The 15,045-nt window shown below is 21.8% G+C and overlaps 1 protein-coding gene across 2 annotated transcripts in view; it reads right to left on the minus strand.

Annotated features, from left to right (window-relative positions):
- Positions 1-15,045, minus strand: part of LOC117176115 (codanin-1) — an 88,393-nt gene that overhangs the window by 22,988 nt on the left and 50,360 nt on the right. For both annotated transcript variants that reach the window (XM_033366173.1, XM_033366172.1), the window contains 2 exons: positions 8,451-9,029; positions 1,437-1,646 (listed from right to left, as the gene is read on the minus strand). In XM_033366173.1, the coding sequence (XP_033222064.1) occupies positions 1,437-1,646; positions 8,451-9,029 (789 nt within the window). The remainder of the gene's footprint in view (positions 1-1,436; positions 1,647-8,450; positions 9,030-15,045) is intronic.

Genomic DNA, 15,045 nt, shown 5'->3' on the forward strand with positions numbered 1-15,045 from the left:
TTAATCTCTTCCAACTCAATAAAAATAATAAACACAAAAAGGGCCCCTTCCAATTCAGAAAAATTTAAAACCAAAATTAGCTCCCTTTCAACTCAACAAAAATGTTGAAAATAAAAAATTATTCTTTCAATTTATAAAACACTCAAAACCGAAATTTCTCTCATCCAACTCAATAAAAAATTCTAAACAATCAAAAAAATTTAAACCAAAATTCAGAAAAAAATTAAAAATCAAAATTTCCTCCTTTGCAACTAAATGAAAATTTTAAAAATAAAAAATTTCCCTTTTCCAATTTATAAAAAAAATTGAAAACCATAATTTTCCTCCATCAGAACTAAATAAAAATATTAGAAATAAAAAATTTTCCTCATCCACTTCAGAAAAAAGTACAAAATACAAAATTGATCCCTTAAACTCAATAAAAACAATAAAAAATTGTCTCTTCCAGTTCAGAAACTCAATAAAAATAATAAACACAAAAAGGGCCGCTTCTAATTCAGAAATGAAATTTAAATCCAAAATTGTCTCCCTTCCAACTTAATAAAAACAATAAAAACAAAAAAGGTACTTCCAACTCTAGAAAAATAAAAAATATATAAAATGTCACTCTTCCAATTTAACAAAAATTAAAACAAAAATGTTGTTCTTTTCTTTTAAAATCAAAATTGTGAAATTCCGACGTTTTTTCTATTACAAACTTTAAACATGGAACAATTGAAAGTATTAAGTAAGTATTATAAAATGGTTCTTGCATGAAATAAAGAATTTCAAATTAAATGGTCTAAAAATGGAATATTTTGTACAAAAACAGTATTTTAATCTGATTTCTAATTGAATAACAGCGTTTTATTATAAACATCTTCATTTGAAATTATTCTTTAAGTTGAAAATAATTTATGAAGTTCCAATCGTACGTTTAAATTTGTTTATCCAAAACTTTTCACTTTTAACGCTTTCAATTTTTAATTCTTTAAGTTCTAACAATTGAATTTAAAAAATCTTCAAATCGAAAATGTACACTAAAAAATGAAGACCTAGAATAGCACATTTTGTAGGTAAACGATTTTAGAATTATTCGTGATATTTCAAATTATTGGACAAATTTATACTTTAAAAATTTGTCAAATTCTCCGTCAGAAAATAAATTCACTGTCATTTTTTGGCTTTTCTCGACATATAAAATCAGGCATTGAAAAATAGATTAACACTATAAGAAAAGAAATATTCAAATCTAAAAAATGTTTTCTCAAATGAATTTTTTTTTATATAATCCTGAATTGTTCATGAAAATAAATTAAAAACCGCTTTGTTTTCTAATCTCCATTTCTGATTATGCTTCTTTAAAAATAAATTGAAACTTTGTGAAAAAATGGGCAAAAATTTCACGAATTCTCGATTTTAAGTATTTTAGAAAACTTTTTAAAACAAGTACTCACCTTTAGAGAATTAGGATCATCTTCAAAATTTTTGCTGTATTTTTCTTCTATCACTTTCCGTAATCCATTCAAACTTTTCTCTCTAGCGGAAGGCAGCAAAGAATTGCAAATGTACTTAACGCAAGTAGATGCAACTCTTTCAGATACAAATTCAACAGTTTTGCGAGTTGAAGCTGGATGACCATGAAAGAATGCTTCTTCTAACTGAAACTAGAAAGACAATTAAGCGTGCAATAAAATAATAATTTAGGAAATTTTATTCGGAATAAATCAAAATTAAAACTGCTCTTTAAAGCCCAACCTTCAAACTCAAAAGCGAAATTCTTGAAAATTAAAAAAAAAAAAACAAAAATCGAAGATTAAATGTCTCATTTAAAAATTAAAAAAACAGGAAAAAGAAAATTAAGGTTGCTAAAAAAACAGAATTTCGAAACTTTCAACTATAAGTATTAATTTTCACCTAAATAGTTTAATTTTCGACCGAAAAGATGAATTTTCTACCAAAAAAAACAACATATTTTCAATAAAATAATTCAATTTCAATCTAAAACAGATAAATATTCAACTTGGGATAAATAAATTTATAGTAGAAAAATGTTAATAAATTTTCAACGAAATAGTAAAATTTTCGACCTTTTAACCAAGAAAATTAATTTTGAACTGAAAAGTTGAACTAGTCACCAAAAAAATTAATATTCTAACACAAAAGATGAAATTTCAAAAAATAGTTGAATTTTTAATTGAAGAAAATAAATTTTCAACTTGAAAAAAAAATTTTAACGAAATGGTTAAATTTTGAAAATAAGGTTTTTTAACCAAGCAATTGCACTTTCCCTACGTTTTTTTAAAAACCAAAAACAGTTAAATTTAATCAAAAAAGATGAATTTTCAACAACATAATTGAATCCTCAACCAAAACGGATTAATTTTCAACCGAAGAGTTATGATTTTTCATAAAAAATATGCAATTTCTACCAAAAGTAGATGAATTTTCAACTGAAATTAATGAATTAAAAAAAAAGATGGAATTTTCAATAAAATAGGTACATTTTCAATCGAAGAAATACATTTTTAATCAAACAGATGAATTTTCAACCAAGATTAAATTTAAAAAAAAAAACTAAAACAAAAATGGAAGTTGCATTTTCAGTTAAAAGAATTAATTTTTCACTAAAATAAAACAAATTTGTAGAAAAAAGTTACATTTTCAAGAAAATTAATCTTTTCATAAAATCATACATCTTCAATCATGAAAATTAATTTTCACCCAAATAATTGATTTTTCGACCAAAAAAGAAGACTTTTTAAGCAAAAAAGACAAATATTCTACCAAATAATTCAATTTCAACATAAAACAGATCAATTTTCAACTTAGAATAAATAAATTTATAGTACATTTTTTTTTTATTTTCAAGGAAATAGTTAAATTTTCAACTATATCAATTTTCCACCAAGACGATAAATTTGCTACCAAAAAAGATTAATTTTCAAAGTAAAAGTTAAATTTTCAACTAAACATACGAACTAGTCACCAAAAATATTAATATTCTACCACAATGGATAAAATTTAAAAAAATAGTTGAATTTTCAATTAAAAAAAAATGAATTTTCAACCAAACACGTAACAGTCAAATTTTCTGCTGAAAAAATAACATTTAAACTTGAAAAAATAATTTTTAACAAAATGGTTACATTTTGATAAAAAATTTTATTTTAACGAAGATGAATCATAAAAAAAATCTTAATGAAAAAATCTAATAGATAATATTACAATAAAAAAAAGATTTTAATTTTAAGCCAAAAACAGTTAAATTCAACCAAAAAAGATGAATCTTCAACAACATAATTGAATCCTCTACCAAAACGAATTAATTTTCAACCGAACAGTTATGATTTTTAATAAAAAAATGCAATTTCTACCAAAAGTAGGTAAATTTTGAATAAAACAGTTGAATTTTCAACTAAAAATAATGAATTCTTACCAAAATTATCGAATTTTCAATAAAATAGGTACATTTTCAAAAAAAAAAAAAACATTTTTAACAAAAAAGAAGTTTAAACTAATGAGATTACTTTTCTATCATGGCAACGAATTTTCCACCCCAAAAGATGAATTTTCTACAAAAAAAACCAAAAATTTTCAAACGAAATTGTTGGGTTTTAACGTAAAACAGATAAATTTTTATCTCAAAATCAGTTTAAAAAATAAATTCAATTTCAACATAAAAGATATAAATTTTCAGAATAGAATAAATAAATTTATAGTAAAAAAGTTCAAATAAATTTTCAACGAAATAGTTAAATTTTCAACCAGATCAATTTTTTACCAAGACGGTTCAGTTTTTACCAAAAAAGATTAATTTTCAATGTCAAAGTTAAACTTTTAACCAAGAAAATTAATTTTCATCTAAAAATACCAACTATATACTAAGAAGATTAAAATTCTGCCACAAAAGATGAAAATTCAAAAAATAGTTCAATTTTCAATTGAAGAAAATATATTTTAAATCAAACAGAAAAATTTTCAACCAAGATTTAATTTTTATAAAAAAAAAAACTAAATCAACCAAAAATGGAAGTTACATTTTCAGTTTAAAAAATTAATTTTTGACTAAAATCATACATCTTTAATCATGAAAATTAATTTTTGGCGAAATAGTTTAATTTTCGACACAAAAGATGAATTTGCTACAAAAAAAGATAAATTTTCAACAAAATAATTCCAATTCAACCTAAAACAGATCAATTTTTAACAAAATTCATGAATTTTCAAACAAATACTTTAATTCTTAATGGCATATTAAATATAAAAGTTAAAATTTTAACGAAAAGATAAATTTTCAACTAAACAGATGAACTAGTCATCAGATTTTTCGGTTGAAAAAATAAATTTTCAACTTTAAAAAAATATATTTTAACAAAATGGTTAAACTTCTAACAAACAAAAATTTTTTAACTAAAATAATTAATTATAAAAAAATGAATTTTTAACAAATACGTAGCTATTTCAATGAAAAAAGATTTTTAATTTAAACAAAAAACAGTTAAATGCAACCAAAAAAGATGAATATTCAACAAAATAATGCAATTTCAACCTAAAACAGATAAAAGTTCGATGAAATAAAATAAATTTTCAAACAGATGAATTTTTCACCAAAATGATTAATTTTCTACCCAAAAAAAGATTGATTTTAAACAAAATACATGAATTTCCAAACAAATATTAAAATTTTTAAAGGAATATTCAATGTAAAAGTTAACATTAAAAAAAATTTTTTTTAACTACAAATTTTTTTAAGCTAAAATGATGAATCATTCAAAAAACAATTTTTAACAAATATGTAGATGATATTTCAATCACAAAAGGATTTTTATTTAAACCAAAAACAGGTAAATTGAACCATAAAAGACCAATTTTCAACAAAATAATTCAATTTCAACCTAAAACACATGAAATTTCGATGAAATAAAATAAATTTTCAACGAAACAGATGAACTAGTGACGATATTTTTCGGTCGAAAAAATTAAGCAAAATGGTTAAATTTTTAATAAAATTTTTTTTTAACTAAAATGATGAATCATTAGAAAAAAAAGAATTTTTAACAAATATGTAGATGATAGTTCACTCAAAAAAAATTAATTTAAACCAAAAACAATTAAATTCAAATCGAAAAAGGCAAATTTTCAACATTATACTTCAATTTCAACCTAAAACAGATCAAATTTTATTTTCAATAAAATAAATTTTTAAGGAAAAAATTTTTTTCAAAATTATATCATTTTAAACAATTTTAAGCTATAAACATTAAAAAATGAGCGCTTACATTTTTTTTAACAGAACACAACTTTTAAATTTCAAGGTTTTATTTCAAAAATCTTGAAGCATTGACATGTAGTTTGAAGTTTAAAAACATTTTTAATTATTTAAAAATTTTTTTCAGAATTTCTAAATATCATTTAAAATGTTTCGAATTTTTCCTTCAATTTTTTTAAATCCTTAAAATTGAAAAATCTGATTAAAATTCTTAAAAAGCTTTGAAATTTGTTGTTCGAAATCTGCCAAAATCTATGTTTGATTTCAAATTAGGGAGTGCACTATTTGCTTCCAAATTTTTGTACATTTAGCCGTATATTATTATTTCAAATCATTTCGAATTTGTTTAAAACTTGTAAAAATTTCTTCAACTTTCTGATTTTTTCTAAGAATAACAGGTGCTCAATTGTTATTTATATATCGAAACTCAACAATTTCACTCACAAATTCCATTATTTTAATAGAAAAATTAAAATTGTACATCTTAAACTTTAGTTTTTTATTTAGTTTTGAATATTTCATAAATAATTACTGATTTTAAAAGAACAGTCAGAAATTTCTAAATCTTAAGTCATTGTTCTTTTTCCTGATTGAAAAATTTCGAATTGAATGGTTTAAAATGGAATATTTTAGACTGAAATAATGTTTGAAAAATAAAAATCATTGGTTATAAATACATTATTTTGAAGTTATTTCAAAATTAAATTTTAAAAATCATCAATTAATTCATATTCACAGTTGATCATCTAAAAATCTTTTTTATCAAACATTTTCAATTTTAAATGCTTCTAATTTTTTATTGCTTATGCCTTTAAACAAAAAGTATAAAATAGAACATTTTTAAAGTGAAAGATTTTCTAATTACGCATTCTAAACTGAATGATATCATAATTAAAAAAGACCACAATTTAACTATTTATTTGGAAACCGGTTGTAATCAAAGTTGACAAGTTCTTTTTTCTCTACAAATTCGTAAAATACCATTCAATTTCTTACCACATAGATAAATCCGTTACCAAATTGTTGAATTTTCTAGCAAAAAAGATGAATAGTCTGCATTTTTAAACCATAAAAGTTCAACTTTTTACCAAAAAATTAGGCAGATGAATTTCTATTTAGAAAAATTAATTTTCCAGAAAAACAACAACAATAAAAACGGATTTTCTACGAAAAAGTTTAATTTTATACCAAATTTTTAAATTTTCAACAAAAAATATTAATGTTTATCAAAAAAATGTTATAATAGATAATAGATATTTTCACAAGAAAATTTTTATTAAAAATAAAAAACAGTTAGATTTGACCAAAAAGTATATATTTTCAACATGACTTGATTTCGACCAAAAAATTTGATTTTCTGTCTGAAAAAGACGAATTTCCAACAACAAAAAAAGCATTTTTTAACCAAAATTTTGAATTTTTAAGCAAAAATGGAGTAGATAAATTTTCATTGAAAATGAATTTTCAATAAAAACAAAAACGAATTTTCTAGAAAACAATTTAATTTTAAAAAGCGAGAACACGAAATAACAACAAACAAGTTAATCTACAATTAATCAGTTGACTTTTTTAACAAAATATTTAAATTTGCAGTTTAAAAACCCTTTTTTACAACAAAAAGAATTTTTAATTTAATTTTTAACGAAAAAAACAAACTTTCAACTAAAATTATGAATCTACAACGAAAAAAAATGAAATAAAAAAAATCGTTTAACCTTCAACCAAGGAGTGGAATTTTCATGAATAATTTTTTTGATTCAAAATTCTAGTTTTTGGTTACAAATTCTACTATTTAGTTAAAGATTTAACTATTTTATTAGAAATTAAAGTCTTTTGTTAAAAAGTAATCGTTTTTGGTCAAAAAATTACAGTGTTTGGTAGAAAATTCATTTTTTAAATTGAATATTCATATTTTTTGGTTGACCATTCATCTTTTTTTATTGAAAATCAATTCTTTTTTATTTGAAAAGTCTATTATTGTATTTTTGTTTGATAAATAATCTTTTTTACTTAAAAAAAACATACTTTTTATGAAAATTCAACGATTTTTTTGAAATAGTCGTCATTTTTGTCGAAAATTTATACTTTTGTAGAAAATTAATATTTTTTTGTTGAAAATTCACCTTTTATATTTCAGTGTTAATAATTTTTATTGAAAATTCAACTATTATATTTTTGGAGTTTAGTTTAAAATTCTACAAATTGGTAGGAAGTTTATTTATTTTATTGAAAATTGAACTAGGTTCTTAAAAAATCACTTTTTTCTGTTAAAAATTAACCTCTTGGTTCAAAAAATCTATTTTGATTGAAAGTTAGTTATTTTTATCAAAAACATAACAACAACAAAAAAAACTATTATATTTCTTTTTCAAAATTAATCTGAATTCAACTATTTTCTTGGAAATTTATATTTTTTGTCGAAAATCCATCCATTTTGGATCGAAAAGTCTCTTTTAATTAAAAAATCCTCGTTTTGGGTGGAAAATTTAACTATTTACTGAAACAAAAATATCACCCTTTGGCTAAAAATTCATCTCTTGGTTAAAAATTCTACTATTTGGTTGAAAACTCAACTGTTTTGTTAAAAATTCATTTTCTTTGGATCAAAATTTATCCTTTTTGATTGAAAGCTAATTATTTTTATTTAAAAAAAGAAATATTTTTATTTAATAATTAATCTAAATTCAACTATTTTTTAAAAAAGTAATATTTTTTTAATCAAAATTTCAATTGATTTATTGAACACTTTTATTTTTGAATAGAAAATCAACCCTTTTGGTCTAAAAATCCGCATTTGTTAGAAAAGTCATATTTTTAGTTGAAAATTCGTCTTCCTTGCTTTAAAATTAAACTGGCTTGTAAAATATACATCTTTTCAATTAAAAAAATTTAAGATTATGTTTTGAAAATGCAACTCTTCCTGGTTGAAGTTTAATCTTCTTTGTTTTTGAAAATTCGATCATTTGGTTCAAGATTTGTCGATTAGGAAAGTGTAATAAAAACTGTATTTGGTGTGCAAGGTGACAATTTTTTTAAAATAGGTGACAAAAGGTGACAAAAGGTGACAACAAAAGGTGACAACAGGTGACAAAAGGTGACAAAAAGTGACAAAAGGTGACAAAATGTGACAAAAGGTGAAAAAGTGACATTCTGTGATGACTGTAATTATAAAATATAAATATAATTATAATTATATTACCTCCAAATTTTTAATGTTCGCACTGTCGGCTGTGTTCGGAAGTTGACTAGAAACGGGAGTAATGTGTCTGTTTGATTGGTTGTTAATCGTCTGCGAATTTCCTGTTGTCAAGAGAACTTTAAACTCGGCCAAATATGGACAACAGCAGTATAAAACCCTGTCGTCAATAATGTCTAATTTGTCCAAACTCAGATTCCTTTTGTCAGAAACAACCGAAACCTCCATTTTCGGCTTCTCCAGTTGACAAATCGTTTTCAATTTTTTCGAAGTGTGACTCGACTGCCAGGTGAAATAAAGATTTATCGGGAAATTCGGTAATTCAAACAACCAGCCAATTGAAAATCGTATCAGAACTGAGGTTTGTGGCGACATAAATTGTCTGCTAGTGGCAAGATTGTCGGAATGTGAAATCCTGTAAATGCAGTAGAGCATTTCTAGCAATTGTGTATAATAGGCTAAACGAAGAGATGCTGCGTCCATTTGAGATAAATATTCGACAATCCATGGTATTGTCAGCGACAATTTTCCGTGAATCAAAGCCTCTTCGAGACAACATTTTAAATCCATGGAGGGTACAAACTGTAAATAAAGACAATCTATGAAAAAATTCCCTGACAATTACAGAGTTTTTTTTCAGAAATCTTAAGTTTTTTCCAGGTATAATTTTTTAAAGTTTGGAGCCATTAAAATATTTTGAATATTTTATTATAATTGACAAAATATTATTACACAATATTCCTAAAGATTAATTTAATTAATTTAATTTAATCCGTGTGAAAATCCTAACTTTTTGAGTAAAAATATTTTCTTTTCAACAAGATATATGAATTTTTAACCGAATAGTTCAATTTTCAATCAAAAAGATTAATTTTCGAACAAATAGTTGAATTTTTTTACTAGAAAAGATAAGCTTTCAACCAAAAATGGAAATAGAGCTATTTTAAACCAGAATGAACAATGTTTAACAGGAATAGATCAATTTTAAACTAAAAGGATGAATTATCAAACAAGAAGATTAATTTCCCTAAAAAAAATTATTGTTTACAGAAAATACTTGAATTTTCAATGAAATAGATGAATTTTGAACTAAAAAAGATCAATTTCATTACAAAATAGAATAAGAAAACTATCAGTTAAAAAAAAATTAATTTTCTACCAACCTGATGAATTTTCAACAAAAATAATTAATCTTCAAATGAAATAGTTAAATTTTTAAAGAAATATTTTCATTTTTAACTGAAGAAGCCCAATTTTCAATGCTATAGTTAAATTTTTAACTAAAAAATATCAATTTTCAATAAAAAATTAATTTTCAACCAAACTGATGAATTTTCAATTGAAATAGTTTAAATTCAAAAATATATATGAATTTCTAACTAAAATGATGAATCTTCAACTAGAATAATTACACTTTCAACCCAAAGACGAAATTATCAATTAGAAAAGACAATTTTTTTAAAGAAATATCTGAATTTTGAACTAAAAATTATTTTGAATAAAAAATGGTATATTTAAATTTTTATATAAAAAAAATTAATTTTCCACAAAAAAGTGATTTTCAACCAAAGTAAAGAATTTTCAAATAAAAAGATGATTTTTCAAGCAAGAAGATTATTTTTCTACCAAAAAAGAATATTTGTCGACAGAGTGCTTGAATTTTCAACTAAAAAAGATCAATATTTAGCAAAAAATGGAATAATAAAAGATTCAGTTGAAAAATTAATTTCCCACCGAAAAAAAACAACAAATTTCCAGCCAAACTGATTAATTCTCAATTAAAACTATGAATATTCAACTGAAATAGATTAATTTTGAACAAAAGATTTTAACTTTCTAACAAATAGTTTCATTATCAACCGAAAAGATTCACCAAAAAATACAATTTTTCAAAGAAAATAGTTGAATTTTGAGTTCAAAAAATCAATTTTCAACCAAAATAATAAGTTTTCAACTACAATAATGAATTTCCAAACTGAAATGGTTAAATAATAAACGAAAAAGGTCAATTTTTAAATAAAACGATGAATCTTTAACTAGAATAATTGAATTTTCAACCAAAAGGATGAATATTCAATTAAAATAATTAATCTTCAACTGAAATCGTTTCATTTTTAAAGAAATTTGTGAATTTTCAACTGAATAAGCCTAATTTTCAACCCAATAATAGAATTTTCAACTAAAAAAGATAAATTTTCAATCAAAAATAAAATAGTTCAATTATAAGTTAAAAAAATTAATTTTAAACCAAACTGATGAATTTTCAACTAAAATGATTTATCTTCAACTGAAATCGTTTTATCAACAAAAAAAAAAGAATTTTTAACAAAAATAATGAGTCTTCAAAACAAATAGTTACATTTTTAAAGAAATATTTGAATTTTTAACTGAAGAAGCCCAATTTTCAACCCAATAATTGAATTTTTAACTAAAAACGATCAATTTTCAACTAAATATACAATAATTCAATTTTCAGTTTAGAAAATTAATTTTCAAAACAAATGAAGAATTTTCAACTTAAATTATTAATCTTCAACTGAAATAGTTCTATTTAAAAAAAAAATTAATTTTCAACTATAATTATGAATCTTTAACTGTAATAGTTACATTTTCAACTCAAATACGAAAATTCAAATATTTCTTTATCAATTCAACTATTTCATTTAAAGATTCATTATTTTTATTGAAAATTTATCAGTTTGGTCGAAAATTAATTTTATTTTCGACCAAATTGATTAATTTTCAACAATAATAACGAATCTTGAAATGAAATACTTACATTTTTTAAGAAATCTTAGCATTTTCAACTAAAGAAGCCCAACTTTCAACCCAATGGTTGAACTTTTACCTCAAAAAAATAAACTTTACACTAAAAATACAATACTTCAATGATCAGTTAAAAAAATTAATTTTCAACCAAACTGATGAATTTTCAACTAAAATGATTAATCTTGAAATGAAAGTTTTATTTAAAAAAAATGAATTTTGAACTAAAATTATGAATCTTTAACTGTAATAGTTATATTTTCAACCCAAAGAGAAAATTTAAAACTAAAAAAGACAACTTTACAACATCAGTTGAATTTTCAACTAAAAAATATTTTTCTGTCAAGAAAGTGAGAAAAATTAGCAAACAAACTGTTGCATTTTCAAGCAAAAAGATTTATTTTCAACCAAGAAGATTAATTTTCCTCAAAAAACCAAGATTAATAATTAACCTTCAACTGAAATAGTTGAATTTCTAAAGAAATATTTGAATTTTCAACTAAAAATATTAATATTTATTAAAAAATAGAATAAGAAAATGTTGAGTTAAAAAAAATTAATTTTCGACCAAACTGATGAATTTTTAACAAAAAAGCAAGATTGTTCAAAAAAGACTTGAATTTTCAATTAAAAAAGACAAATTTTTTAACGAAATATCTGAATTTTGAGTTAAAAATTAATTGTTAAGTAAAAATGAAATATTTAAATGTTCATATAAAAAAATTAATTTTCTAGCAAAAAAAAAAAACAAAGTGATTTTCATCCGAAAATATGACTTTTCAAACAAGAAGATTAGTTTTCTACCAAAACAGACTATTTATCGACATAGTACTTGAATTTTGAATGAAATAGATCAATTTTTCACTAAAAAATATCAATATTTAACAGAAAATGGAATAATAAAAGTTTCAGTTGAAAAAATTAATTTCTGACCGAAAAAAACAACAAATTTCCAACCCAACTGATTAATTTTCAATTAAAATTATGAATATTCAACTGAAATAGATTAATTTTGAACAAAAGACTTTAACTTCCTAGCAAATAGTTTCATTTTCAACCGAAAAGATCAATTTTCAAAAAAGGAGATTAATGCTCCAACAAAAAAATACAATTTTTAAAAAAAACTGTTGAATTATGAATTTAAAAAAATCAATTTTCAACCAAACTAATAATTTTTCAACTGCAATGATGAATTTTCAACTGAAATAGTTCAATTATAAACGAAAAAAATCAATTTTTAACTAAAACGACGAATTTCTAACCATAATAATTGAATTTTCAACCAAAAAGATGATTATTCAAGCAAGAAAATTAATTTCAACAACAAGAAAAAAATTAATTTTCAAACTAAAAAGATTATTTTTTCACCAAAAATTGAAAAGTTCAATTTTTATTTAAAAAAAAATAATGTTCAAACAAAGAGATGTTTGTTAATCAGAAACTATGGAATATTCGGTTGGAATAGTTATATTTTAAGTTAAAAAACAAAATAATTTTGAATGAAAAAAACTCAATTTCAACCAAATAGTTACTTGTTAGAACAAAGTGATAAATTTTTAACTAAATTGATAAAATATTCAAATGGAAAACTTAAATATTTAGATTTAAAAAAAAATCAATAAAAAAACTAAATTAAAAAAAAAATGCTACATTTTCAAATAAAGAGATAAATTTTCAAATGGAATAGTTGAATTTGAAAACAAAAAGATTAACTTCCAACCTAAATGATGAATCTTTAACTAGAATAATTGAATTTTCAATTTAAAAAAATTTTTTTCAATGATGAAAATTTATTTCTGCCAAAAAGATTAATTTTTTTAATAAAGAACATTGGAAATATAATTAATCATTTTATGAATTTGTCTATAAGGTCCATGAATTTGAATAATAATTCAAACAAGAAAATTAATTTTCTTCAAAAAGACTATTTTTAGACAAAATACTTGAATTTTAAATGAAAGAGATAAATTTTAAACTAAAAAAAAAAACAAATATTTAATTAAAAATAGAATAAGAAAATTTTCATTTAAAAAATAATAATTTTCGACCAAACTGATGAATTTTCAACAAAAACTATGAATCTTCAAATGAAATAGTTAAATTTTTAAAGAAATATTTCAATTTTTAACTAAAGAAGCCCAATTTTCAACCCAATAAATGTAATTTTTACTAAAAAAGATAAATTTTCAATCAAAAATACAATAATTCAATTTTTAGTTTAAAAAATTAATTTTCAACTAACAATATGACTTTTTAAACAAGAAGATTATTTTTCTACCAAAAAAGACTATTTGTCGACAAAATAGTTGAATTTTCAACTAAAAAAGATAAATTTTCAATCAATAATAAAATAGTTCAACTTTCAGTTAAAAAAATTAATTTTCAACCAAACTGATGAACTTTCAACTAAAATGATTAATCTTCAACTGAAATTGTTTTATTGAAAAAAAATTAATTTTCAACTAAAATTATGAATCTACAATTGTAATAGTTACATTTTCAACCCAAAGAGGAAAATTTTAATTAAAAAAGACAACTTTACAACATGAGTTGAATTTTTAACAAAATAGAATTTTTCAGATTTATCAGGACTACTTTTGAAAAAAAAATTAGGAATACTTTTTTAAAAATTAAGAAAATTGTATTCAATTTCAAAACATTCTTCTGGTCGCAGATTAATTTAGCAAAATTGAATTTTAAACAATTTTAGTTAATAATATTATAAATTCTTTTAAATTTTTTGAATTCATATTATTTTTATTAGTAAAAAAATAAATTCGTATCAACTTGCCAATTTAAAATTGTGAAGGGCATTTCAGTATTTAATGAGTTCTACAAAATTTCTCATTAATATTGTTATAAATTTTTTTTGATTCTGTAATTATAATCATATTGCTTGTATTAAAAAAATCAATTTGTATCAATTTGTAAGTTTATAATTGGCCATGAAATAATAAAATAATTTAAAAAATTTGAAATAAATGCGACTAACAAAATTTAAGTAATTTTTTTTACAAAATTCTATGAATAAATGCAGAATTATGTAAAATTTTGTTCAAATCAAATTTACAAAAATTTTTAAAATATTTTTGAAGAAACAGTGGCATTTTTAACCGGATACTAGAATTTCCCAAAGTTGATTTTTCAAACAAACTAGTGAAATTTTCAACAAAACACAAGAAACATAAATTTTTTAGTTAAATCAAAAGTAAAAAAAAAGAATTTACAAAAATGGAGATTTTAAACAAAGAAAAATAATTTTTTGTAGAAACGTTGCATTTTTAATTTAAAAAAAAATTAATTTTCTAATAATTGACAATAAATTAGACAGAGGCATCCTGGAAAAAAATTCGCTGACAATTCCAAGTTTTTTTCAGAAATCTTAAGCTTTTTCCAGGCATAATTCTTTATAGTACGGAGCTATAAAATATTTTTGATTTTTTTTTAACAATCGATTTGGAATATTGATACATTTTCGCGAATTTATTATAAATTTTTTGTTTTTTTTTCTTCAGTTTTTAAAGGATTCAATTAAAATATTTAGAAAGCCTTGACAACATACGATTACAAGATATTCCTAAAGATATTAGTATTATCGATTAATTATGTTAATAAAAAACACTAGAAATATAATTACTTCTAGAAATTGTCAGTAAGATCCATAAATTTTAATAATAATTAATATCAATTTTTATTATATCCTCTTATATTTAAAATTCGTTACATATTTAGGTAAAATTGTGGGTCCGGATGCAATAAGGGCACATAAAATTTTTTCGTGCGAAAACGAAGTCCCCTGGAGGCTTTAGAAAAAATTTTCGAATTTTAATTT

This window comes from Belonocnema kinseyi, chromosome 7, assembly GCF_010883055.1.
Source record: "Belonocnema kinseyi isolate 2016_QV_RU_SX_M_011 chromosome 7, B_treatae_v1, whole genome shotgun sequence".
In the NCBI taxonomy this organism is placed as follows: Eukaryota; Metazoa; Arthropoda; class Insecta; order Hymenoptera; family Cynipidae; genus Belonocnema; species Belonocnema kinseyi.